The sequence below is a fragment of the Sceloporus occidentalis genome, unplaced genomic scaffold, assembly GCF_023333645.1.
Source record: "Sceloporus occidentalis isolate IW3139 unplaced genomic scaffold, rSceOcc1.0.p SCAF_66, whole genome shotgun sequence".
Classification (NCBI taxonomy): Eukaryota; Metazoa; Chordata; class Lepidosauria; order Squamata; family Phrynosomatidae; genus Sceloporus; species Sceloporus occidentalis.
In genome coordinates, this window is record NW_028317046.1 from 4,299,982 (window position 1) to 4,324,124 (window position 24,143).

At 43.4% G+C, this 24,143-nt stretch overlaps 1 protein-coding gene across 1 annotated transcript in view; it reads left to right on the top strand.

Annotated features, from left to right (window-relative positions):
• The window catches only part of LOC149286926 (opioid-binding protein/cell adhesion molecule homolog), an 82,547-nt gene that overhangs the window by 49,154 nt on the left and 9,250 nt on the right, over window positions 1-24,143 (top strand). Inside the window, exons 3-4 of the mRNA XM_089493615.1 lie at window positions 14,304-14,536; window positions 23,596-23,721. Coding sequence (XP_089349741.1) covers window positions 14,304-14,536; window positions 23,596-23,721 — 359 coding nt within the window. The remainder of the gene's footprint in view (window positions 1-14,303; window positions 14,537-23,595; window positions 23,722-24,143) is intronic.

The window sequence follows — 24,143 nt, forward strand, 5'->3', positions numbered from 1 at the left end:
AATCTGCTAACATGACAGCTGAATCTATTAAACCTAATGCTTTATACAATGTAACTCACAACGCATCATTTCTATCCAGTGAAAGAGCGTTTGTTTCTTTCATTTTTGACAAGACTTCTTTGTCTTATTTCCTTTAAAACCTTAATGAGCTGATTGCACTAAATAATAATGTCTGTTACTCTCAGCACCACGGAGAGCAGCCCCGTAACAGCGACTAAAGGGAAAGTCCCACGAAAAAAACGAACCCCCAGCGCTGTATACAGTGATATAACCCCCCAGCGCTGTATACAGTAATATAAACCCCCAGCGCTGTATACAGTAATATAACCTCCAGCGCTGTATACAGTAATATAACCCCCAGCGCTGTATACAGTAATATAACCCCCCAGCGCTGTATACAGTAATATAACCCCCAGCGCTGTATACAGTGATATAACCCCCCAGCGCTGTATACAGTAATATAACCCCCCAGCGCTGTATACGGTAATATAACCCCCAGCGCTGTATACGGTAATATAACCCCCAGCGCTGTATAAAGTAATATAACCCCCAGCGCTGTATACAGTAATATAACCCCCAGCACTGTATACAGTAATATAACCCCCCAGCGCTGTATACAGTAATATAACCACCCAGCGCTGTATACGGTAATATAACCCCCAGCGCTGTATACGGTAATATAACCCCCAGCGCTGTATACAGTAATATAACCCCCAGCGTTGTATACAGTAATATAACCCCCCAGCGCTGTATACAGTAATATAACCCCCAGCGCTGTATACAGTAATATAACCCCCCAGCGCTGTATACAGTAATATAACCCCAGCACTGTATACAGTAATATAACCCCCAGCGCTGTATACAGTAATATAACCCCCAGTGCTGTATACAGTAATATAACCCCCAGCGCTGTATACAGTAATATAACCCCCAGCGCTGTATACAGTAATATTACCCCCCAGCGCTGTATACAGTAATATTACCCCCCAGCACTATATACAGTAATATTACCCCCCAGCGCTGTATACGGTAATATAACCCCCAGCGCTGTATACGGTAATATAACCCCCAGCACTGTATAAAGTAATATAACCCCCAGCGCTGTATACAGTAATATAACCCCCCCAGCGCTGTATACAGTAATATAACCCCCAGCGCTGTATACAGTAATATAACACCAGTGCTGTATACAGTAATATAACCCCCAGCGCTGTATACAGTAATATAACCCCCCCAGCGCTGTATACAGTAATATAACCCCCAGCGCTGTATACAGAAATATAACCCCCAGCGCTGTATACAGTAATATAACCCCAGTGCTGTATACAGTAATATAACCCCTCAGCGCTGTATACAGTAATATAACCACCAGCGCTGTATACAGTAATATAACCCCCCAGCGCTGTATACAGTAATATAACCCCAGCACTGTATACAGTAATATAACCCCCAGCGCTGTATACAGTAATATAACCCCCAGTGCTGTATACAGTAATATAACCCCCAGCGCTGTATACAGTAATATAACCCCCAGCGCTGTATACAGTAATATTACCCCCCAGCGCTGTATACAGTAATATACCCCCCCAGCGCTGTATACGGTAATATAACCCCCAGCGCTGTATACGGTAATATAACCCCCAGCACTGTATAAAGTAATATAACCCCCAGCGCTGTATACAGTAATATAACCCCCCCAGCGCTGTATACAGTAATATAACCCCCAGCGCTGTATACAGTAATATAACCCCAGTGCTGTATACAGTAATATAACCCCCAGCGCTGTATACAGTAATATAACCCCCAGCGCTGTATACAGTAATATAACCCCCAGCGCTGTATACAGTAATATAACCCCAGCACTGTATACAGTAATATAACCCCCCAGCGCTGTATACAGTAATATAACCCCCAGCGCTGTATACAGTAATATACCCCCCCAGCGCTGTATACAGTAATATAACCCCCAGCGCTGTATACAGTAATATAACCCCCAGCGCTGTATACAGTAATATACCCCCCCAGCGCTGTATACAGTAATATAACCCCCAGCGCTGTATACAGTAATATAACCCCCAGCGCTGTATACAGTAATATAACCCCCAGCGCTGTATACAGTAATATAACCCCCAGCGCTGTATACAGTAATATAACCCCAGTGCTGTATACAGTAATATAACCCCCAGCGCTGTATACAGTAATATAACCCCCAGCGCTGTATACAGTAATATAACCCCCAGCGCTGTATACAGTAATATAACCCCCCAGCGCTGTATACAGTAATATAACCCCAGCGCTGTATACAGTAATATAACCCCCAGCGCTGTATACAGTAATATAACCCCCAGCGCTGTATACAGTAATATAACCCCCCAGCGCTGTATACAGTTATAGACTTCCATAGACTTTCATTAGTCAGAGAGTCTGACTGGGTGACTGAGACTGAGTCATTCTATTGTTCCCCACAGGCAGTATGATAAGGAGTTTAGTAGATCGGGGGTCAGATAACAGAGCGAGAATCATACAAACGGCTGATATGCAGCTGCCTGAGAACATTATATTATGGGGCCAAAAATGTATTTTTAATCCGATTCTAGTTTTAATAAATACTCCCTTTATAGAGTTGGATTCTTGTTATTGTTGGGTATTCCTGTCCCAGACGTCCTGGTACTGGGAGCGTTTGAGGCTTCTTGGCCAGAACCTGTGTTAGTCATGTTAGCCGCAGATAAGACAAATAACCGGCCCAATGACTGCAAAACCCGCATTCACCGCCATGTCTGATTTACTCATCTGCTGAATAATCGTGCATCGTGCGGACCGCGTGTCTTCCAGCAAACAGACTTAAAACGATGCAGACAACGTAAGCCACATTCTTCTCCAGCAAAAAGTGAAAGTCGCGTCCGGCGGCTTCCAGATACAAACAGGATTTAAGCAGCTCGACTTTCCTCTGGCGGCCGATAAATAAATTCTTCAGACAGATGAAAGACCCCCTCGCTTACTGCCTTAGAGCTGAGACTTCGCAGGGTGGCCGGTTATCAGTTTCATTGTGATGCTCAGATAGCAGGACTTTGCAGTAACCGTGGGTGTCCAGGCAGCTACAGCGGGAATGACTCCAGAAACTCGGGGAAGTTGTCGTTAATGGGCAGATTTATTCTATTTTCTATTTTACAGATTCTATCCATGGAACCCAAGAACTCGGGGGGCAAACAGTTCACTCATTACGCTTCTAGGAAGTTTATAAACATAGAACCTGTAGATCGGCCCCATGTGGCCCCCGTCTAGTCGCCGTTTCTCCTGCTGTAACGACTCAAACCTTAATCAGTCGTTGGTCTCGTCTTAGATTCAGGAGCCGGATGTCTGTCCCGCGCGTGTTTAAATTCGCTATAATTCTATGCAAATCAGATAAACGTCACAAAGATACAAAATTACAAACTTGTTAAAAAGGATGCTTTGTGAGAAATAGTTTCATTCATTTCTCTCACATAATTGGGCACGGACATAAAAATCTCACATTTAATAGGAATTGTGAATTAAGTTTGTACTTTTTTTTCCTCCCCAGTAACCTTTAATTTAGTGGTTTGCAGGCGCTTCTAGCAGCCGGGTCATGGAACGATTTTATTTAGAGTTTCAGAGTTTGGAAGAAGGTTAGCTGCCTGATATTTCAGAAGAATTATTCTCATTTCTGGAGTTTTAAAAAGCTAATTAGTGTCCCCCCAAAAAACTGCTTTAGCTGCTAATCCTGCGCAGCCAAAGGGGATTCTGGGAAGGGGATTCAGGCGAGCCGCGTGTTATAAGAAGGTGTCCATGCGCAGAATCCGCCTCTGAGGCGATATTATTATTATATTTATTTATTGTTTTACAGAATAAATACCATACTATTTTTTTGGGATGACCTTTTTTACGTTTCCCTTTTTGGTTATTTTTTGGGCTTTAATCAGCGCAGTTTAGAAATGGCTGTTTCTGATCGTTAAGAAAGCAGCGTCTTCATTTGCCGTGAATTTTCTCAGCTTGCAGAGACGTCACCCGCCGGGGAGCAGAATCAGCAGCGTTTGGTATTTCCCACCAGGAATTGTTATTTTCACGGGCGCGCGGATGTTTGCACATGTGATATTCCGGTGGGAGTTCCAGCCGCTGAGCGTAAAGTAAACCTGCGCGGTGAGCCAAGCGGCCAAAAGTCTCATTCACAGCTTATTTCCAACGCCCATTATAAGTAGATGGAGGGATATAGGGGCTTCCATCTGTTCTCGGAGTCCAACAGCTGCTGATCTTACGTGGAATGTTATCAACCTGATGGTATTTGGATCGGATGATGTTATTTGGTACAATATTATCCGTATTCTAGTTTCGGAATGCCAAAAAGGTGATCAACACAATACAGACACCTGTGCCAAATGTCCCTTTTAAGCTTGGCCAGTCCCTCTCTCCCCCCTGATGCCCCCCCTCTTTTCTAGGAGGTCAGAATGTTTGCTGGGTATGAGGGTATCGCAGGGTTCTACAGCCCTAAAAGCCCCGATAATGTGTATAGAAACAGCAGGGAACGGCTTTATAAATTAAACGGGGTAAATAAACCTCATTATTCTTCTGAATGCCCCACTCGGTTACACAAATACCCCGCAATAGAGCACAAAGTCACACCTATGTTGCAGGCAGTCTTTGTAAGGATGGGGGACGAGAACGAGACAGTCAGGACAGAAAATTGATAGATTACAGTAGATTGAGCCCCTGACCGGTCAACAAAGTAACCCCGATATTACCTATCAAAAAAAGGTAATTCTGCTTAAAGCCGCAACATCATTTCAAATCATATTAATTTGGGATGTAAAAGAGAATGAAGCTGAGTCTTGAAGCCGTTATGACATCATAGATCTCGCTTGGAGACGTTACTCCAGACTTGCTAGCGGGAATAGAGTTAAATGGGGGGGTAGTTTCTTTTTTTACGGAGGGGGTAACCGAGTCGCGTGTTCTTCGCTGTGCGAGAGGTTAATTGCTCCGATATGCCGGGGAGTAAATCAGACAGACGCAGGGAGGGGGCCGCTCTCTGGATAAATCAAACCAATATCAAGTTCTAATTGGATGAAACTCTGCGCAGGAGTCCCCGAGGCTATTAACCCTTTCTTGGTGTGCATTTTGCATATTACTCCTGGGGCAGGATAATCGGACAGGGGCAGGGTTGGGGGTAATATTATTATTGAATAAATAATTGCCCTTCTCAAGGCCACAACTCCAAATAATTTGCACAATGGAGTAATAATTTAATGGATAAGGAATTAACTGAAGAAGAGACCTCTGAGGTCCTCAAAACGTATATATCTCTACTTCTTTTGTAAATCATGCAGAAAGAACAACCCCATTTAGAAGAATGGTAATTAAAGGGCCCCATATGCAAATGAGTTGCTGGTGTATGAATGACGTCTCCTACTCTCTGGGTGAAGTCACTGAGTTGAGCGTTGATGCGAGACCCGCGTTTCCCCGTCTCCGTATCTTCTCTCTCCATCGTTATTTACCCTCATAAGGGGGGGGTCTGGCAGATCATTTTGTTTCTATGCGGTTTCCATGAAATCAAACATTAATTGGCTGCGCTTATCCCCCGCGCTGCGACTTTATCCCGCCGTCCAGCTGTTCTGCAGATAATTAATACAACAGTAGGCCAGGTTTAGAAAACATTTTTTCTCTGAAAAAACAGCAAAGACGCTGCGTGATTGGATGCGCGCGTTCCTGGGTATAACCCGCATGTCGTAATCTATATATTATCCTGCTCGTTGCCAGATGATTGTTTTTAGATTCGCCTGCTCTGATACACTCCCATTATATAGTGTAAGCCCTGTATAATGTATCTTAAACATGTATAGCTGAATGAGTGAGGTGCCCTGTATAATGTATAGATAAATCAGTGAGCCGCCCCCTGTATAATGTATAGATAAAGCAGTGAGCCGGCCCCCGTGTATAATGTATAGTTAAATCAGTGAGCCGCCCCCTGTATAATGTATAGATAAATCAGTGAGCCGGCCCCCTGTATAATGTATAGATAAAGCAGTGAGCCGGCCCCCTGTATAATGTATAGATAAAGCAGTGAGCCGGCCCCCTGTATAATGTATAGTTAAATCAGTGAGCCGCCCCCTGTATAATGTATAGATAAATCAGTGAGCCAGCCCCTGTATAATGTATAGTTAAATCAGTGAGCCGCCCCCCGTATAATGTATAGATAAATCAGTGAGCCGGCCCCCTGTATAATGTATAGATAAATCAGTGACCGGCCCCCTGTATAATGTATAGATAAATCAGTGACCGGCCCCTGTATAATGTATAGATAAATCAGTGACCGGCCCCTGTATAATGTATAGATAAATCAGTGACCGCCCCCTGTATAATGTATAGATAAATCAGTGACCGGCCCCTGTATAATGTATAGATAAATCAGCGACCGGCCCCTGTATAATGTATAGATAAATCAGTGACCAGCCCTGTGTATAATGTATAGATAAATCAGTGACCGGCCCCTGTATAATGTATAGATAAATCAGTGACCGCCCCCTGTATAATGTATAGATAAATCAGTGACCGGCCCCTGTATAATGTATAGATAAATCAGTGACCGGCCCCCTGTATAATGTATAGATAAATCAGTGACCGGCCCCCTGTATAATGTATAGATAAATCAGTGACCGGCCCCTGTATAATGTATAGATAAATCAGTGACCGCCCCCTGTATAATGTATAGATAAATCAGTGACCGGCCCCTGTATAATGTATAGATAAATCAGTGAGCCGGCCCCCTGTATAATGTATAGATAAATCAGTGACCGGCCCCCTGTATAATGTATAGATAAATCAGAGATTAGTGGTTCTTGCGATTCCTGCCAATGTATCAGAAAATGTCTCCTGGTCACATCTGTTAAATCTGCCACTTGGCGCCCCATAAAAAGCCGTGACTCGCCCCGCGCCCAGCATGGAGTTTCTGCGAATGAATTAAAATGCCAGATCAGTGACATTCCTCCTCTTTAAAACAACGCCTCGGCCGGGCCGGGCTTTTAACTCCCATCCCAATTTAAAACCGCAACTCGGAATCCAACTTATTAAAATCAGGCGCGGGGGATCCTGACGGCTTTTTCTTTTTTCATCTACATTAAAAGCTGACGGAGCAGAGAATGCAACGCTTTGGGTTTTATCCGGATGCCTTTAATTAACTATTTCCTGACAGATGCCTCCGATTCGAAGGGCGAATCCTTCTTGGCTCTCAATGGGTTTAATATAAAAGGTTCTGGCTTCTTTGGGTAAATAAGATATAAAAGAAAAAGGGTAGGAACATATTACGCTAACTCTGGCACTGAAAGAGTCAATGCACCTGTAATAAGAAACAACCGAAGAAGTCATAAGACTCCAGCGGGAGAAGGGTTAATGCCGTCCTTTCTTAGGGTAAAAGAGGGTGTCAGGAGGAGGCGAGAAAGCCGGGGACTAAACGAGCTTCGTGACATTAATTTGATGAATGATTAAGTGAATCCTCGCCGGCCGCGGTCTCTGGAGGGGATGCGATGATTTACGTTAAGTTACTCCTGGAGCCTTCGGTGGCCCCTCTGAGGAATAACCCCCGTGGAGGGTAGGAGGGTATCGCTGCTGCCTCAGCGCCTGTGCCAGTCCAGCCAAAGATATGGGGGAGAAGTCTTACGTATGCAGGGTAATGTAAGGGAAGCCCCCAAAGCCCCTGCCGGAGTACCATCGAGCTCTGGGGGGCTCTATCACTCCCATCACTCCTGTGTCCCAATGGCCCTTTATCACTCCCATCACTCCTGTGTCCCAATGGCCCTTTATCACTCCTATCACTCCTGTGTCCCAATGGCCCTTTATCACTCCCATCACTCCTGTGTTCCAATGGCCCTTTATCACTCCCATCACTCCTGTGTCCCAATGGCCCTTTATCACTCCCATCACTCCTGTGTCCCAATGGCCCTTTATCGCTCCCATCACTCCTGTGTCCCAATGGCCCTTTATGACTCCCATCACTCCTGTGTCCCAATGGCCCTTTATCACTCCCATCACTCCTGTGTTCCAATGGCCCTTTATCACTCCCATCACTCCTGTGTCCCAATGGCCCTTTATCACTCCCATCACTCCTGTGTTCCAATGGCCCTTTATCACTCCCATCACTTCCATGTTCCAATGGCCCTTTATCACTCCCATCACTCCTGTGTTCCAATGGCCCTTTATCACTCCCATCACTCCTGTGTTCCAATGGCCCTTTATCACTCCCATCACTTCCATGTTCCAATGGCCCTTTATCACTCCCATCACTCCTGTGTCCCAATGGCCCTTTATCACTCCCATCACTCCTGTGTTCCAATGGCCCTTTATCACTCCCATCACTTCCATGTTCCAATGGCCCTTTATCACTCCCATCACTCCTGTGTCCCAATGGCCCTTTATCACTCCCATCACTCCTGTGTTCCAATGGCCCTTTATCACTCCCATCACTCCTGTGTCCCAATGGCCCTTTATCACTCCCATCACTCCTGTGTTCCAATGGCCCTTTATCACTCCCATCACTCCTGTGTCCCAATGGCCCTTTATCACTCCCATCACTCCTGTGTTCCAATGGCCCTTTATCACTCCCATCACTTCCATGTTCCAATGGCCCTTTATCACTCCCATCACTCCTGTGTTACAATGGCCCTTTATCACTCCCATCACTCCTGTGTTCCAATGGCCCTTTATCACTCCCATCACTTCCATGTTCCAATGGCCCTTTATCACTCCCATCACTCCTGTGTCCCAATGGCCCTTTATCACTCCCATCACTCCTGTGTTCCAATGGCCCTTTATCACTCCCATCACTCCTGTGTCCCAATGGCCCTTTATCACTCCCATCACTCCTGTGTTCCAATGGCCCTTTATCACTCCCATCACTCCTGTGTCCCAATGGCCCTTTATCACTCCCATCACTCCTGTGTTCCAATGGCCCTTTATCACTCCCATCACTCCTGTGTCCCAATGGCCCTTTATCACTCCCATCACTCCTGTGTCCCAATGGCCCTTTATCACTCCCATCACTTCCATGTTCCAATGGCCCTTTATCACTCCCATCACTCCTGTGTCCCAATGGCCCTTTATCACTCCCACCACTCCTGTGTTCCAATGGCCCTTTATCACTCCCATCACTCCTGTGTCCCAATGGCCCTTTATCACTCCCATCACTCCTGTGTTCCAATGGCCCTTTATCACTCCCATCACTCCTGTGTCCCAATGGCACGTTGTGTTCGCTGATCCAAGTTTAGGTTTTAAAGGATAATTGATGGTTAGAAAACATTTTTTGTAATTATGTTACAGCCAGAAATGTCCTTGTTTTACATTAAAAGAGCCGAGTGACCCCAAACTTTTGATCGTGTGTAGGTTAGGTGCCAACCTGCTAAATGACTAATCTGAGGGTAATCCCCAGAGCCTTCCTGCCCTCTGCCTGCCATTCCGGGGCACTCAGCTTGCAGCGGATGGCGAGATCCTGATTTGAAGGACGCGACACATTAGTTGGTAGCAGGTGCCTCTGATTGGATCTGCGTTCTGTTAGAGACGGATTTTCTGGGTTATGACCTCATAATAAGCTCCTGGAGTCCAAGTTTAGTCGCCAGATGGCTCCGTGTTGCCGGGTATAACGGTGACTTTACACGCGTGTTCTTTAATTCTATAAAGCCAGAGATTTTACTTTGACTTTTTTTTTATCTACCTTTGTTCACAAAATTAACACAGAACCTGCCGGCAGATCGGCCCCATTCGGCCCCCGTCTAGTCGCCCGTTTCTCCTGCAGTAAAGACTCAAACCTTAATCAGTTGTTGGTCTCGTCTAAGATTCAGGAGCTGTACGTCTATCCCATGCATGTTTAATCCCCTCACTGTATCACCCTGTACCACCTCTGCTGGGAGGATGTTCTACTTATCTACCACAATCTCTGTAAAAAAAAGAAAAAAAAAAAGGAGAAGAAGCATTTGCTATAAAATGTCATTTTTTTAAGACTGAAAGATTCCTTCAAAAAGCAGTGAAAGGAATGATGCATGCGCCTGATTTTGGGGGACTTTTCCTCTGCCCCAGGTAGCTGCCCGCCGCCGCGATCTTGCAGTAGGCAGACATCTGCGCATGCCGGGGAAATTACAGAGAAAACCTATAAGCAATTAATCAGAAACTCATCTCCCCAAAACGTGTAACAACTGAATAAACACGCGTGTCAGAGACGTGTGAGCAGAGCTGCGATCTGAGCACAAATCCCTCTGCCTTCCGCAATCCTCAACGGCACCCGCGCTCCCTCCGTGGCGTGCGCTATCCTGGGGGGCAGGGAATGTATCGCCGGCATCCTCCGTTACATGGGGTTCCAGGAACAGGTGTGGTCTCTTGATTATTGACACAGAAGCTGATTGAACATCACCGTGTAATGTGACCTGCTTTACATCAGGTACATGGCAGAACGTTAACACGAAGCGCTGCTTGAATACTCTGGAATGGATTCTTTACGTTCTTTACAATCAGCTGACGATTAGGTCTGTAATTAATTATGGTGATGACGCCAAACGCAACAAATTGGATTCTCGCTCAGAGCAGCACTTTTACTTTATTGAGAGGGTGGTAGATAAGTGGAACAGCCTCCCAGCAGAGGTGGTAGAGGGTAATACAGTGAGGGTATTAAACATGCATGGGACAGACGTACGGCTCCTGAATCTAAGACGAGACCAACGACTGGTCTTAAAGTACAAAACACAGTCTTTGTAACATCTTCAAAAATAGCAGTTTGCAGCAGGAATATTAGTTATTTAAAAAATGGCCAAAAAGGTTCAAAAATGTCTTTTTTATTTTAATTGGCTTTAGATTAATCCCTTCTTTTTTTTCTATGTACAGAATTGTATCGCCGCGCCAGATGTTGCAGCGCCTGTTCAGCATTGTGTTTCATTAAAGCAAACATAAGCCTTAAAGGAATATTAATGCCGAGAGATGTTTAGAAACACAGAACCTGCCGGCAGATCGGCCCCATCCGGCCCCCGTCTAGTCGCCCACTTCTCCTGCTGTAAAGACTCAAACCTTAATCAGTCGTTGGTCTCGTCTTAGATTCAGGAGCCGTATGTCTATCCCATGCATGTTTAATACCCTCACTGTATTACCCTCAACCACTTCTGCTGGGAGGCTGCTCCACTTATCTACCCCCTCAGTAAAAGTAAAACTTCCTTCCGTTCCATCTCAGTCTCTGACCCTCTAGTGTTAGATACCGGTCTCTTGTTGTAATTTTTCTCCTCCTTTGAAATAAATTCCCTCCCTCCCGTCCTTTATTAACCCTTTATGCATATAAATGTCTCTCTGAGTATAGGAGGTACTGGGGGGGGGTATTTCTGTGGCATTCTGGTAATTGCACCCCCTTTTTCTGATGTGGGAGTTCACTGACTCCTGGATCTGTAACCCTGTTACCCAGCAGCAAGTCCCAGCATCACGGGACAACAAAAAGTAGGGAAGAAAGATACCTTTTGTAATGTAATAAATTGTATCCGTTTATTAAAATGCAACAATAACCCTCTTCTTCTCGTTTGGGGAAAGTGGGTATCGCTGAATCGTCTCCAGAAAACATCGAGTCTTTATGATGCCTTTTATTGGTCCAACCTAGAAGAAATGCATACGCTTTCAGAACCTCAGAGGTCTCTTCTTCACATGGATCCAGTGTCTATGTGATGCGGAAACCTTCTGCTCAATCAGGTGTTAAAACACATTTTTCCCCGACGGCTGCCACCCCCGGCGTGAGAGGTAAGAGGTGCCTTAGTGCGGGCGGACGGAGCGCGCGGGGAGCGGAAGGTGTTGTTGAAATGATGAATACGATGATTCTGCGTGGTGTTGGCAGCCGCTCGCCGGTCCGTCATCCCAGCAGATGTGGCTGTTGATGCGGAGTGAGAGGCGGCCGTTGCTGGCTCCCTGCCCAGGGAATTGACAGCCACAAGCCGTAATTTAGCCGCCTGGCACCCAGCGCCTGCCGCCCCTCTCTGCCACAACACCTAACAGCCCCGAATCCCCGAATGAAGCCCAAAGCTCCCTCTCCCCCATAATGAAATTAGTGGCGTGTCGCCGTGACGTGTAGCGTGTAATCAGCCGGATTGTGTTCCTCTTCACATGTTCATCGATGCCCAGAACATTTTTATGCTTCATTATGGAGACATATTTTGAGCGCTGCCTATTAACCCCGTCATCATCTGCAGATTCGGAGTTTTGTTATTAATTTATATATTTTAATTGCAAGGATTTTACTTAAAATTAATTTACTTAAGTCAGAGGCTGAGATGGAATGTAAGGGTTGACTTTACTGAAAGAGTGGTACATAAGTGGAACAGCCACCCAGCAGAAATGGTAGAGGGTAATACAGTGAGGGTATTAAACATGCATGGGATAGACATACGGCTCCTGAATCTAAGACGAGACCAACGACTGATTAAGGTTTGAGTCTCTACAGCAGGAGAAACGGGCGACTAGACGGGGGCCGAATGGGGGCCGATCAGGTTCTGGGTTTCTATTATATACACAAATTATATAGAAACACAGCTTTCTATGATATTGTCCCGGTAACGATGTATCCACATATATATGCTGTTATTCCTCCTCGTCGAGCACTACGGAAATCACAGAAATCACGTTTGTGCCAAAAGGATACAAAGTTACTTCTTGGCCTCTCCAGCAGGACACAAAGAACACAATTATTCCGTAATTATTTCACCTCAATCTCTTTCATCCTTGTGAGGGGCCGCGATCCATCAGTCGCCCACGTGGGGTGTTGCACTTAGCGAGTTGTCTACCAGCCGTCCTGCTGCGCCGCTCGCAATCCCCGGAGTCGTTTGATTAGTCCTTGAGCCGACGCTTAATTCCGGATTTTGTTTTCTCTTGTTTTGTCTAAAAAAAAATATTCCAATCATGAACCGATTCTAGATATTTTGAACCCAAATTCCGAATTAATTTGAGAGGAAAAAAGCCGGGTCATTTAGCGTTGCCGCCTGTGCTGATTCCGTTGCCGCCTGCGCTGTTTCCATTGCCGCCTGCCCTGCCTGTGTTGCCGTCTTGCCGTTACTGTTCTGGCTGTCGGGAGTTTTTTGCACCATCTGGGAAATGTGATGATTTGTCAAACCTTATTGTTCTCCGTCGGTTCCTGATGGCGAGAAATGGAATCTCAGAGAAATTTCTAAAAAAGATAAAACTTCACGGTCTTTTTATACACATAACCCAGCGTCGTGCTCTTCATTGGAAAGATGTCCTAACGGCCCTCGGGGGACAGGCGAGATACTTACATTTTATTTACAATGTTGTCACCTGTCACGCTTTCTGATTGGCTTCTCCCTTTGCACCTTTTTAAAATCTTTCCAACCGAACTGGTGCAGGAATCACGGGAGCTGGAGGGGAATTCCTGATAACCCTGCTGATAAACCCAGAATATGCCAACGGATCCATTCCGTCAGCCGGTCAAACAAGCAGCAACAGGTTAACGATACGAAACATCTTTTCATGATCACATCCCTTTAATAAATTGGCCATAAATAGCAATAGAACGCGAATAATAACTTAGAATTCTCACTGAAAAGAACGTCCTCTTCTCCATAGACGAAGTCACTGAAAGCTTTCGTCGGATTTGGTGGTTACGATCTCTTAATTTGTTTTTGTTTTTTTATCTAAAGGGATTGAAGGACATGCCGCTCATCCCCTCGTTACTTTGTTTAAATATAACTCTAGTAATTGCATTTAATATCTGAAATTATCTGTGCTGAAAATCCTATTTAGTTTGTTGGGTCTAACGAGGTTCTTTATCTATGGAGACGATTAGGAGCCTGCCGCTCGTCCACGGACCAACCTCTAATCCACTCATTTTGCCTCTAAAAACAGGTGGCAGGTGACTACGGGGAAGATAATCTTAACCCGCACAAAAAAGCCTATTTCTGATATAAAAAATGCCTGAAATCCACTTGATTTGCCAAGTCTTATACTTGATTGTGTAGAACCCAAGGAACAATGTAGGTCCCTCTCTCACGCGTGTTGAAGACTCTCATAGAAACTGCCCAGAATGATTCTACATTCTAAGAATAATCACATTCCCAGCAATGGCTCTAAGAGAGTAGAGAAGCGATCGGTTCAGGAATATGAGGTGGTAGAAGAAGCTGCTGAGAGCTCCGGCATTCTGCAGACTCTTATTTAGGTTCTCAGATGGATGGGTGAGGATGTGATAAGAATGCAAGATGTTTAATGATGTTCTTCGTTCCTTGTTTGTCTTTCTAACTCCAATTTACTGGGATTTCTTCTCCTTTCTGTCTCCGCAGATGCACAGTGGACAGCAGAGTGACGCGGGTGGCTTGGCTGAACCGCAGCACCATATTGTACACCGGCAACGACAAGTGGTCAATAGACCCTCGCGTGGTGCTTCTGGCCAACACACAGAGCCAGTACAGCATCGAGATCCAGAATGTCAACATTTACGACGATGGACCTTATACCTGCTCTGTGCAGACGGACAATCAGCCGAAAACATCCCGCGTACATCTCATCGTCCTGGGTAAGGCTTTGCGTTTCTGGACGCTTTTATCTTGATGTCTTTGAATTCAGGCTGTGTCTATCTGGACTTTGTCAATCCGTTCCACTGTCTCTCCAAGGATGGTAATTCAACAACACCTGGAGAGCCTTAGGTTATCTACCCCAACCTGATACTTTATTACCAGCCGCCATAAATGAGAATGCTCTTGGATTATTCCCATAGAGATCAGGTGGAGTGAGGGTTAGGTTGGTAGAAACTGGTGGGCTTTTCATGGTCAAGTGGTCTCTATCGCATGATTAACGTGGTAGAGTGAAGCGGGACTTTTTTTTTAGAGTTCCAGTTACTTCTGCCAATTTACCCATTGCAAACAGAATTTCCGCATGGCATCATTTCAGGTTTAACAGCTCACCTGATCGCGGCGGGATGGATACATCTAATTTAATCACCGCGGCAAAAAAAAAAAATCCTCGGGGTGTCGTAAATAAAGTTTTAATCTATATCCCATCTTCCTGAGATCTTAGCCATCCTTCATCCGCACGTCTCTCTCTCTCTCTCTCTCTCTCTCTCTCTCTCTCTCTCTCTGTCGCTGATTTCATTGTCCAGGTTCTTGGGTAATTTTTGATCTGAGGTCAGGTCAGGTTTGCAGGAAGGTAATGAAAGTTTTCTAATCCTCTCAGGAAAGATTTGTTTGGTTGAGCCGCTGAGACGCGGTGTAGTGAATATCCCGTGGTAATTTAATTTTTGCTCTTAACTTTCTGGGGATTTAAATGGAACAAACGGGGCTCGGCAGTCTCCAGTTCATTGAAGGAGAAAGTTAGAACAAAACCATTCCCCACTAAGAAGGCGATGTGTTTAATCCAATATAAAAACATGGCTGGGAGCTCATGGATTAGTTGGTTCACCATCCTGCACGATAAAAAACGCAGAACATGGTTAAAAAAACAGACTTTACAAAATATCTTCAGCCTAACACAAGAAATGTGCTTATGTTTTCTCATTGGAGGGATCCAACAATCCATTCATGGACAGGTAAGGGGTAACATGTACGTTGTGGGCCGATTGCTGAAAATTTACCATTTTCCACTAGTACTTAGACAATTAGCATACTGCATGTGGTAAACAATAGTATGGCTTAGTCTTAATCAACCTGTGGGACTCTCTGACTAATGAAAGTCTATGGAGGAATGGACTTCATTAGCATTGCCATAAAGCATCAGCTCAGTGTATATATATATATATATATATATATATATATATATATTCTGAGAAGCTGAGCATTATCTTAAAAAGGAGATCTTTTTAGCAAACGCCAGGCTGTTGAAAAGCGCAGCGCTGTATGATCACAAAGCTCATCTTATGTGAGGGTCTTCGGCAAAAAAAAACCAAAAAAACCCTGTTAATTTACGTCAGAGATCAGCTTATTGTAAAAAAAGCAATTAGCCAGAAAAGTACGACGACTGCTTTTGTAGAAAAATAAATAGATTTGTGTTCCTGCAAATGCTGCCGGGAATAATGAAATATTGAGTCAATTTGGTAAAATTTCAATAAAATTTCTCCGGGTCGGAGAATGAAGGAAAAAAAGGAATGGAGAGAGCTGGATGGAGAGAGGGCAGAAAAAGGTGAATTAATGGGTTAAAATTAAAAATGAAATCACATTAAAAAACAGGATTTTCTATTGCTTTTCAACCGAATGATCTGGATAAAGTATTCTGGGTTACCTGATGTCCAGGCTTCCCTCACTGTATTAGCCGGCCGCTATTATTTCTGCTGGGAGGCTGTACCCCTTATCTACCACCCTCTCAGCCCCTGACCCTGTAGTGTTAGATTCCGGTCTCTTGTTGTAACTTTTCTCCTGCTCTGAAATAAATTCCCTCCTGTCCTTTATTAATTGTCAGACCGACAGGAAAAGCAAAGTTAATGACATGGGGCCGTGTGATTTCGTAGTTAAGGTTTGAGCGCAGGGAGGGGATCTTAGGCCGTTAGGCATTTCTTGGAGTGGATGTAAGAGGTCATGGGGCGGCTCAGCTCCTGGAGTCTTGCTTTTTCTTTCTTTCTGGATTGTAGTCGAAGTTTAAAGGGCCAGGCCAGTTTAAGCACCCCATCCCGCTGCGTGTATCAGTGGAGCGTTGGACTTGTTACATGGTGGCTGGCGAGGCCCCACTAATTGAAAAGCATAAAACTGTAAATGTATTAATGCTGCACATGTCAAGATGATGAAAGTCTCTCTACAATCAAGGAGATTACACTCCTTACCCTGCATAGTTTCAGGTGGGAGCCTGCGGGCCGCATTGCACCTTTTCGGCAGCAGTAAAGCGTCGCTGTGCTCCCGGTGCCCTGCTTGTGACCGCAGTCGCCTACAGCTTCTAGCAACAACAAAGAAAATGCCGTATCCGGCGTACATTTCATTTCCATCCCAGGGACACGTCACGGTCAGTTTCTTAGCATGCACCATTTAATTAACATAACTTGTAATAAGATGATAATTCTCATTTAATGAGCGTCTGAATGGTCAGAGAAGACCTCATTCCTGCTGCTTGGATACATCAATCAGCAAAGTTCTATTTAAAACCAAGACGTCTGTCTGCGGCACAAGCAGGCAAAGCGCGTCTCTTTGCAGCAGGGGACCTACTGGCTATGGGATAAAAGCAAATAATATTAACCCGCTCCATAGATCTCTGACGGCACAGAAATAAACCCGGGACCTGAGTGACGGAGGGCACTAGAGTAGGAGGTCACCGTATGAGTTATAAAAAAAAAAACTAAATGATAAATGATCATGGGGGGGTCACACGGGGACATTACCGGCCGTTCTCTGAGGACCTGCTCATTGAGATGACAAAGAACAAGAGCTCATCCATTCAGAATGTAAGAATTTCACTCAAAGAAGCAAAAAGAGTTCTTTACAGTAAGAGCCGTAAAGATGTGAAATCTGCTCCCCACAGAGACTGCGCTGTCAGATCCGATAGATGCCTTTAAATGCCAACCAATAAGGACGGGATTAGTTATACGGCCAGAGAGTATATGATATATAATATGAGGAATATACAGGATATAACGGATTATAAGGACGGGATTAGTTATACGGGGGGAGAGTATATAATATATAATATGAGGAATATACAGGGATATAACGGGTTATAAGGACAGGATTAGTTATACGGCCGGAGAGTATATAATATATAATATGAGGAATATACAGGGATATAACGGGTTATAAGGATGGGATTAGTTATACGGCCGGAGAGTATATAATATATAATATGAGGAATATACAGGATATAACGGGTTATAAGGACGGGATTAGTTATACGGCTGGAGAGTATATAATATATAATATGAGGAATATACAGGGATATAACGGGTTATAAGGACAGGATTAGTTATACGGGGGGGAGAGTATATAATATATAATATGAGGAATATACAGGATATAACGGGTTATAAGGACGGGATTAGTTATACGGCCGGAGAGTATATAATATATAATATGAGGAATATACAGGGATATAACGGGTTATAAGGACGGGATTAGTTATATACGGGGGGAGAGTATATAATATATAATATGAGGAATATACAGGATATAACAGGTTATAAGGACGGGATTAGTTATACGGCCGGAGAGTATATAATATATAATATGAGGAATATACAGGATATAACGGGTTATAAGGACGGGATTAGTTATACGGCCGGAGAGTATATAATATATAATATGAGGAATATACAGGGATATAACGGGTTATAAGGACAGGATTAGTTATACGGCCGGAGAGTATATAATATATAATATGAGGAATATACAGGGATATAACGGGTTATAAGGACAGGATTAGTTATACAGCCGGAGAGTATATAACATATAATATGAGGAATATACAGGATACAACGGGTTATAAGGACGGGATTAGTTATACGGCCGGAGAGTATATAATATATAATATGAGGAATATACAGGGATATAACGGGTTATAAGGATGGGATTAGTTATACGGCCGGAGAGTATATAATATATAATATGAGGAATATACAGGATATAACGGGTTATAAGGACGGGATTAGTTATACGGCCGGAGAGTATATAATATATAATATGAGGAATATACAGGGATATAACGGGTTATAAGGACGGGATTAGTTATACGGCCGGAGAGTATATAATATGTAATATGAGGAATATGCAGGGTATAACGGGTTATAAGGACGGGATTAGTTACAGTTTGTTTATTGGGGAGAAATCAGAAGCCATTTTTGAGTCAAGTAGGAATTTTACTCCTTTTTGAGGCCCAATTTGAAATCACTTCTATGTGGGGTGTTTTGCATCTTCTGGATTTCCATCTTATTGGCTGAATCTGTTTTTTTTTTCGTAAAAAAAATTGCCGACATCCCTTAATAAGGAAGACCGACTTAGAAATTCTAGAAAACCAATCCTGCGATCATTGTCTGCTTTATAGGGTGTTATAAAAACTGCAAGCGAATGACATGTTTGTCCAAAAAATGGAGGAAGTTTTGACTGATAAAAATATATAATTTTGACGTGAAACATTAAAGAATCTCTGTATATCTTTAGTTATCAGATCCTCGCAAATACTGGGGGTAACAAACCTCACAGGGGTAACAAGAGGGCAGCTAGAATGTGATTGCCATCTTTCTTCTGCTAATTTAGGCAAGATACGCACTGCGCGGGTACTGCTTAATCAGAAAGGGTTAAATATGGCTCATTATAGCAATCACCTGCTGCTTTGTGCCCACCTAATTAGTGTTATTATCTTACTGCTCGCTGTACCCGTGTGCATGGAAACTGATTGGGGAGATATTTGCAGGATTATTTAACTATATCATTGCCATACAGGCTGGCAGAGGATGAGGGGAGTTTAATATTTTGCAGATAAGGAATGTGTCCGTAGAACAGAAAGTACGCCCCTTGCGCTATACAGGAATCTCTGTTTTGGGGATAGAATTGTTAATTTAAAGCTGTTGTGAAATATCTAAAAAAAGGTGATACTTTGTTGAGTAAAATTGTTGTTCTAATTACTTAGACAACCTTGTTTTGCTTTCTTCTTTTCTGAGCCACTGACCTGTGGAATTCTGATACATACATAGAGATGATTAGAAAATGATGGTTGTTTTTGCAGAAATGTGTTTTTGGTGAAAAACGGTACAAGAAAGCTGTGTTTTTAGTGAGTTGCAGCTTACAACGGCAGTCACTTTCATGATGATGTCATACGTTCAGTTACGTGTAGCGCTTGTAGCCATGAGATAACACAACCTCATACACCTCACTGACTGCAATCATGAAAGGTGATTTACGGGGCCCTTTAATAATAATTGGGTGAAATTAGCCTTTACATCCGTGGTTAATGAAGACGCCGAGGAGGTGATACATTATTTATCTTAAACAAGCTGCTTATTCATTTTACAATAAATAATTCCCAGCGCGGAACATCTGCTATTAAAGGACGGCCAAACCCCGGACCCCAAGATCTCAGGATAATGCTAATTAAAAGCAATTGATTATCTGATGCTAATTGAATGCACTTTTTTTGCAATGAAAATGCCGCCTTTTGCTTACCTACCGAAAAAGGAGCAAAGAAATGGGAATACGTGATTTATACGAGTTAAGATTTAAACCTTAATCGGTCGTTGGTCTCGTCTTAGATTCAGGAGCCGTATGTCTATCCCATGCATGTTTAATACCCGCACTGTATTACCCTCTACCACTTCTGCTGGGTGGCCATTCCATTTATCTACCACTCTCTCAGTAAGGTACCAACTGGCTTTGGCTTTGTAGATGCAGATTAACCCTTAAAAAAAAAAAGTTACTGATTCCCACTGAAACAAGTTTATCACATTACTGGCTCATAATTGCATCATCAACATTATTAGTGACTGATTTGACATTTCTTTCACCTTTTAGTTTTTCTGCACACTTTCCCTTTAAATTGCCGAAATGTCAGGATTCCGCCGTTTCCAGTGGTGCCGGCCCAACGCTGACCACAAAAAAAAAGTCGCTTTACATGGCGCTCCGTTTTTTCCGGATTCACTTTGAAATATGCTTTTTCGAATTACAAGCCGCTTTCACGGAGAGCTGCAGCAGCAAAATAAATTGTTTGGCTCTCTTTATAATTTAAATTAAAATGACATCAGAGTCTCGGGATCAACAGTTTGGGCCTACATCAGTGTGACAAATGAAGGCATGTTTATCCCGGCCGCGCGGATCACTATTGAATTCAGACAATAGTTTCTGCCAATTGTTTTCTGAGCCTGTTGTTTATTTCTTATGATGGGAAGCTGGCAGAACGCGGCGGACGGCGCCGTGCCTTTAAATTACACGAGGAGAACGAAATTAGCCAGAATTATTCTGCCCCTCGATATATTGACTAGCGGGCTGTGTGTGAAATAATCACCCCGCTCAGGAACATACACCCTGCTTGGCCTTTCAATCAAGAGACCAAATTCACACTCTACGGGGTTAAAATCAAAATAAAAGATACTAAAGGCGACTCTATTTGTAAAGCATTCATCAATTAGTTAACCCTTTACATAAAGGATTCATCAATTAAGTTTTTCTTCCAGAGCTATAGTTTCCTGGGCACTGGGGTTTAATAAACGTTTTTTTAAACAAATAACTATTAATGCACAAAATAATAACCTAGAATTCCATGATTTCCAGGAAATTACTAGATGCTATAATCAGTTTGAAATCATCTTAGACAGAATTTTACTCAATTCCTAAAATACTTAGTGGATTATATTATGGGATCAGGGGTTTAGAATTTTACTCAATTCCTAAAATACTTAGTGGATTATATTATGGGATCAGGGGCGAGCTGCACAACTGCCAGCGGGCTGCAACAATACAATATAATTGTGATAATGACAGAAACAATAATAAAATAATAACAGGTACAGAAGCAACACATTAACATGATCAGGCCCTAGTGCATTTTTTTTTTTATTACTTATGTATTTTTTTTATTAAAAAGGCATTTATTATAGTGCCAAGCATAGCCATGGCCTAACTTATACCCCACAACATTTTCAGTGTCCGAACTGAGACATCTTTGTGGAAGGAAAGGAGTTGGCTGAAGGCGGAGAGGGGCGGGGCTGTTGGCGGGCAGAGTGAGGCTGGAGGCAGGGCCAGGGGCTGGACTGTCTGGCAACCCTCCCCCGAAGAGCGGCAATCAGGTTCACATAGGTAGGGAGCTGCAAAAGGACAGCGGTACAGCGCTGAGCATCAGGACTGTCCTGCAGAAAACGCAGCAGTTGGGAGTCAGCATGATGTTCAGGTAATCAAACTGTTCAATTCGAAGATTTTATATATATTGTATATTATATATATATATATATATATATATACATACACCCTCTCATTGGCCTTGTAATAATTCATATTTAAGTAGAAGTTGTCATTTTGCAGCATGGTTGCAAACAAATAAAATATAAAGCCTAGACCAGAGGACACTGTAACCTCTCCTGAGATCAGACCGGATCCCGCTGTTTAGCGGTGCAGACAGGAGACTGGCGTTATGCGGAAACGGAATTGAATTCAACTTATCTGAAGCTGCCCTCTTCAAATACTCATTTGGAACAATTAACAATAGCAGCTCGTGCCGCGCATTCTGTTCTGTTTAATATTGATAATTCTGCCCTAAATTGTGATTATAAACCTGCGCTGTATGATGAAGCAGCCGCTAACTGATTTGCTGTGGTCCTCACTTGGTTTGGAAAGACCTATTTGTCTTTGGTCAATTCCATTAGCCGTGGTGATAAGTTGTGTGTTACCCAGGTTTTGTATTAGGTGCCTAAAGGGGTCTTTTAATCCTCATAACATTTGAGATGCCATGGGATGGGGCTAGGAATTGCCATGTCTACATGGACGCCGTGAGGTTGGTCTTCATGGCTACATGCATCTGAGTATGGCTTGAAGTCAGAATCAGGCAGATCTTTACACCCAGGTGGGTCCATCTGCTTTTACTCACCCCCTGGGATCTTCTCCTTCATGTGAAAGTGAATCTCACTGACCCCATAGTTGTTGCTGAGTGCTATTTTGTCATCTGCCAGCTGGAATCGCCCTTTGTTACATGTTGAGGTCTTTTCACTGATACTTTGTATCTTGCACTTCCCTAAATGTCTCTCGTTTCTTTCTGGAGATAAGACTTCCAGACCAAACGCTGATCTCCTAAGTGAAATGTTCATGTTGTCCAATAAATTCCAGGCCATTCAGCTCTGTAGACACCGTGGCTGATTTGCCACCTCTACCTGGAGACAGGTACAATTGTATAGTTCTTAGATGTCGGTTGTCAAATACCCCAGGGATAGTTAATGATGCTCCCGGGACTCTGATTAAAGCATCTAACGAGATGTTAATAGGACAGCCTGCACCACAGCTCTGCCGAGGGTGGGTAATACATTATATCTCTGCGTGTTGTGATAGAAGCCATCTTCCTCCCTGCTGGATGAGACTCCATACTGGTTTCTGAGTTCTTCACTTCCAAGGGAATCCCTGCAGATTCAATGTTTTTCCTTCTCGCTGATTCCTGCCTTTATTATAATATACAACGGGAATCATTTATTAAAAGCCTATGGGTGACGTCTAGTGATGAGTGATGGTTTTGCTGAAGTCAACAGATAAATATTCGGCGCTGGGCCATGTAAGTCTAAAGTATGTGTGTAAAGTGTGGTAGATACCTAGAATAGCTTCCCAGTGTCAATGCAGGGTCAGAAATGAAATAGCTGCTGTGACATGTATGAGCTTATTACATTCAACATCCAAGGTCATTCAAAATCAATCATTTGTATTCCTTATTTTTGTGAAATAAATGAAGTTGAAGAAGCTTAAGCCGTACTATTAAGCGTTGCTTAACGTTTCTGGATAGTAATGATCTGGCTGTTAAGTCCAGTTTTGGTTTAATTAAATTTATAAATTTTAAATATACACATTCCGGGGTACAGCTCGTTAGTTACAGTGTGATTTTCTTTTATTCACAGCAGTTTTGTACTTTTTGTGTCTTATTTCTTAGGGTTCTTTTAGATTTCCGTGGACATCCTAACCTGTTTCTGTATTGTTCTGTTTCCAGTTCCTCCTAGGATCTTGAATATCTCATCCGATGTGACAGTGAATGAAGGAAGCACAGTCGACCTTCAGTGTTTGGCCATTGGCAGACCCGAGCCAACGGTGACATGGAAGCATTTGTCTGGGAAGTGTAAGTATTTTATTTCTGACTAGCGACAACTGGAAGGTTCTTAATCTGATGTGCGGAGAGTTTCATTCTGAGCCACTTGGCAGGTGATACAATCAGCGTGTCAAGAAGTCTTCTTCTGAATAGGCAGACAGGCACATACATTATGCATGTCCCGGGTGCCTTGAGCTAAATGGCTGCTACCAAATGTATTTCTGTAAAGTTCTTTCAACCTGTTGACTTCTCTCCCACTGTCTTATTTCCAATAATCAACCAATAAAACCCAGGAAATCCAAGTGAAATGGTAAAAATGTTTCCAAAGGCACATGTGCGTTAGGTATCTCCATGAAGGTCCCCTGGTGGACTCCATAGTTAGAGGATCACTGGTTTAAAGGATGAGCATTTAGTGCCACACTAATTAACCGTGTATCTATCTGCATTAAGAC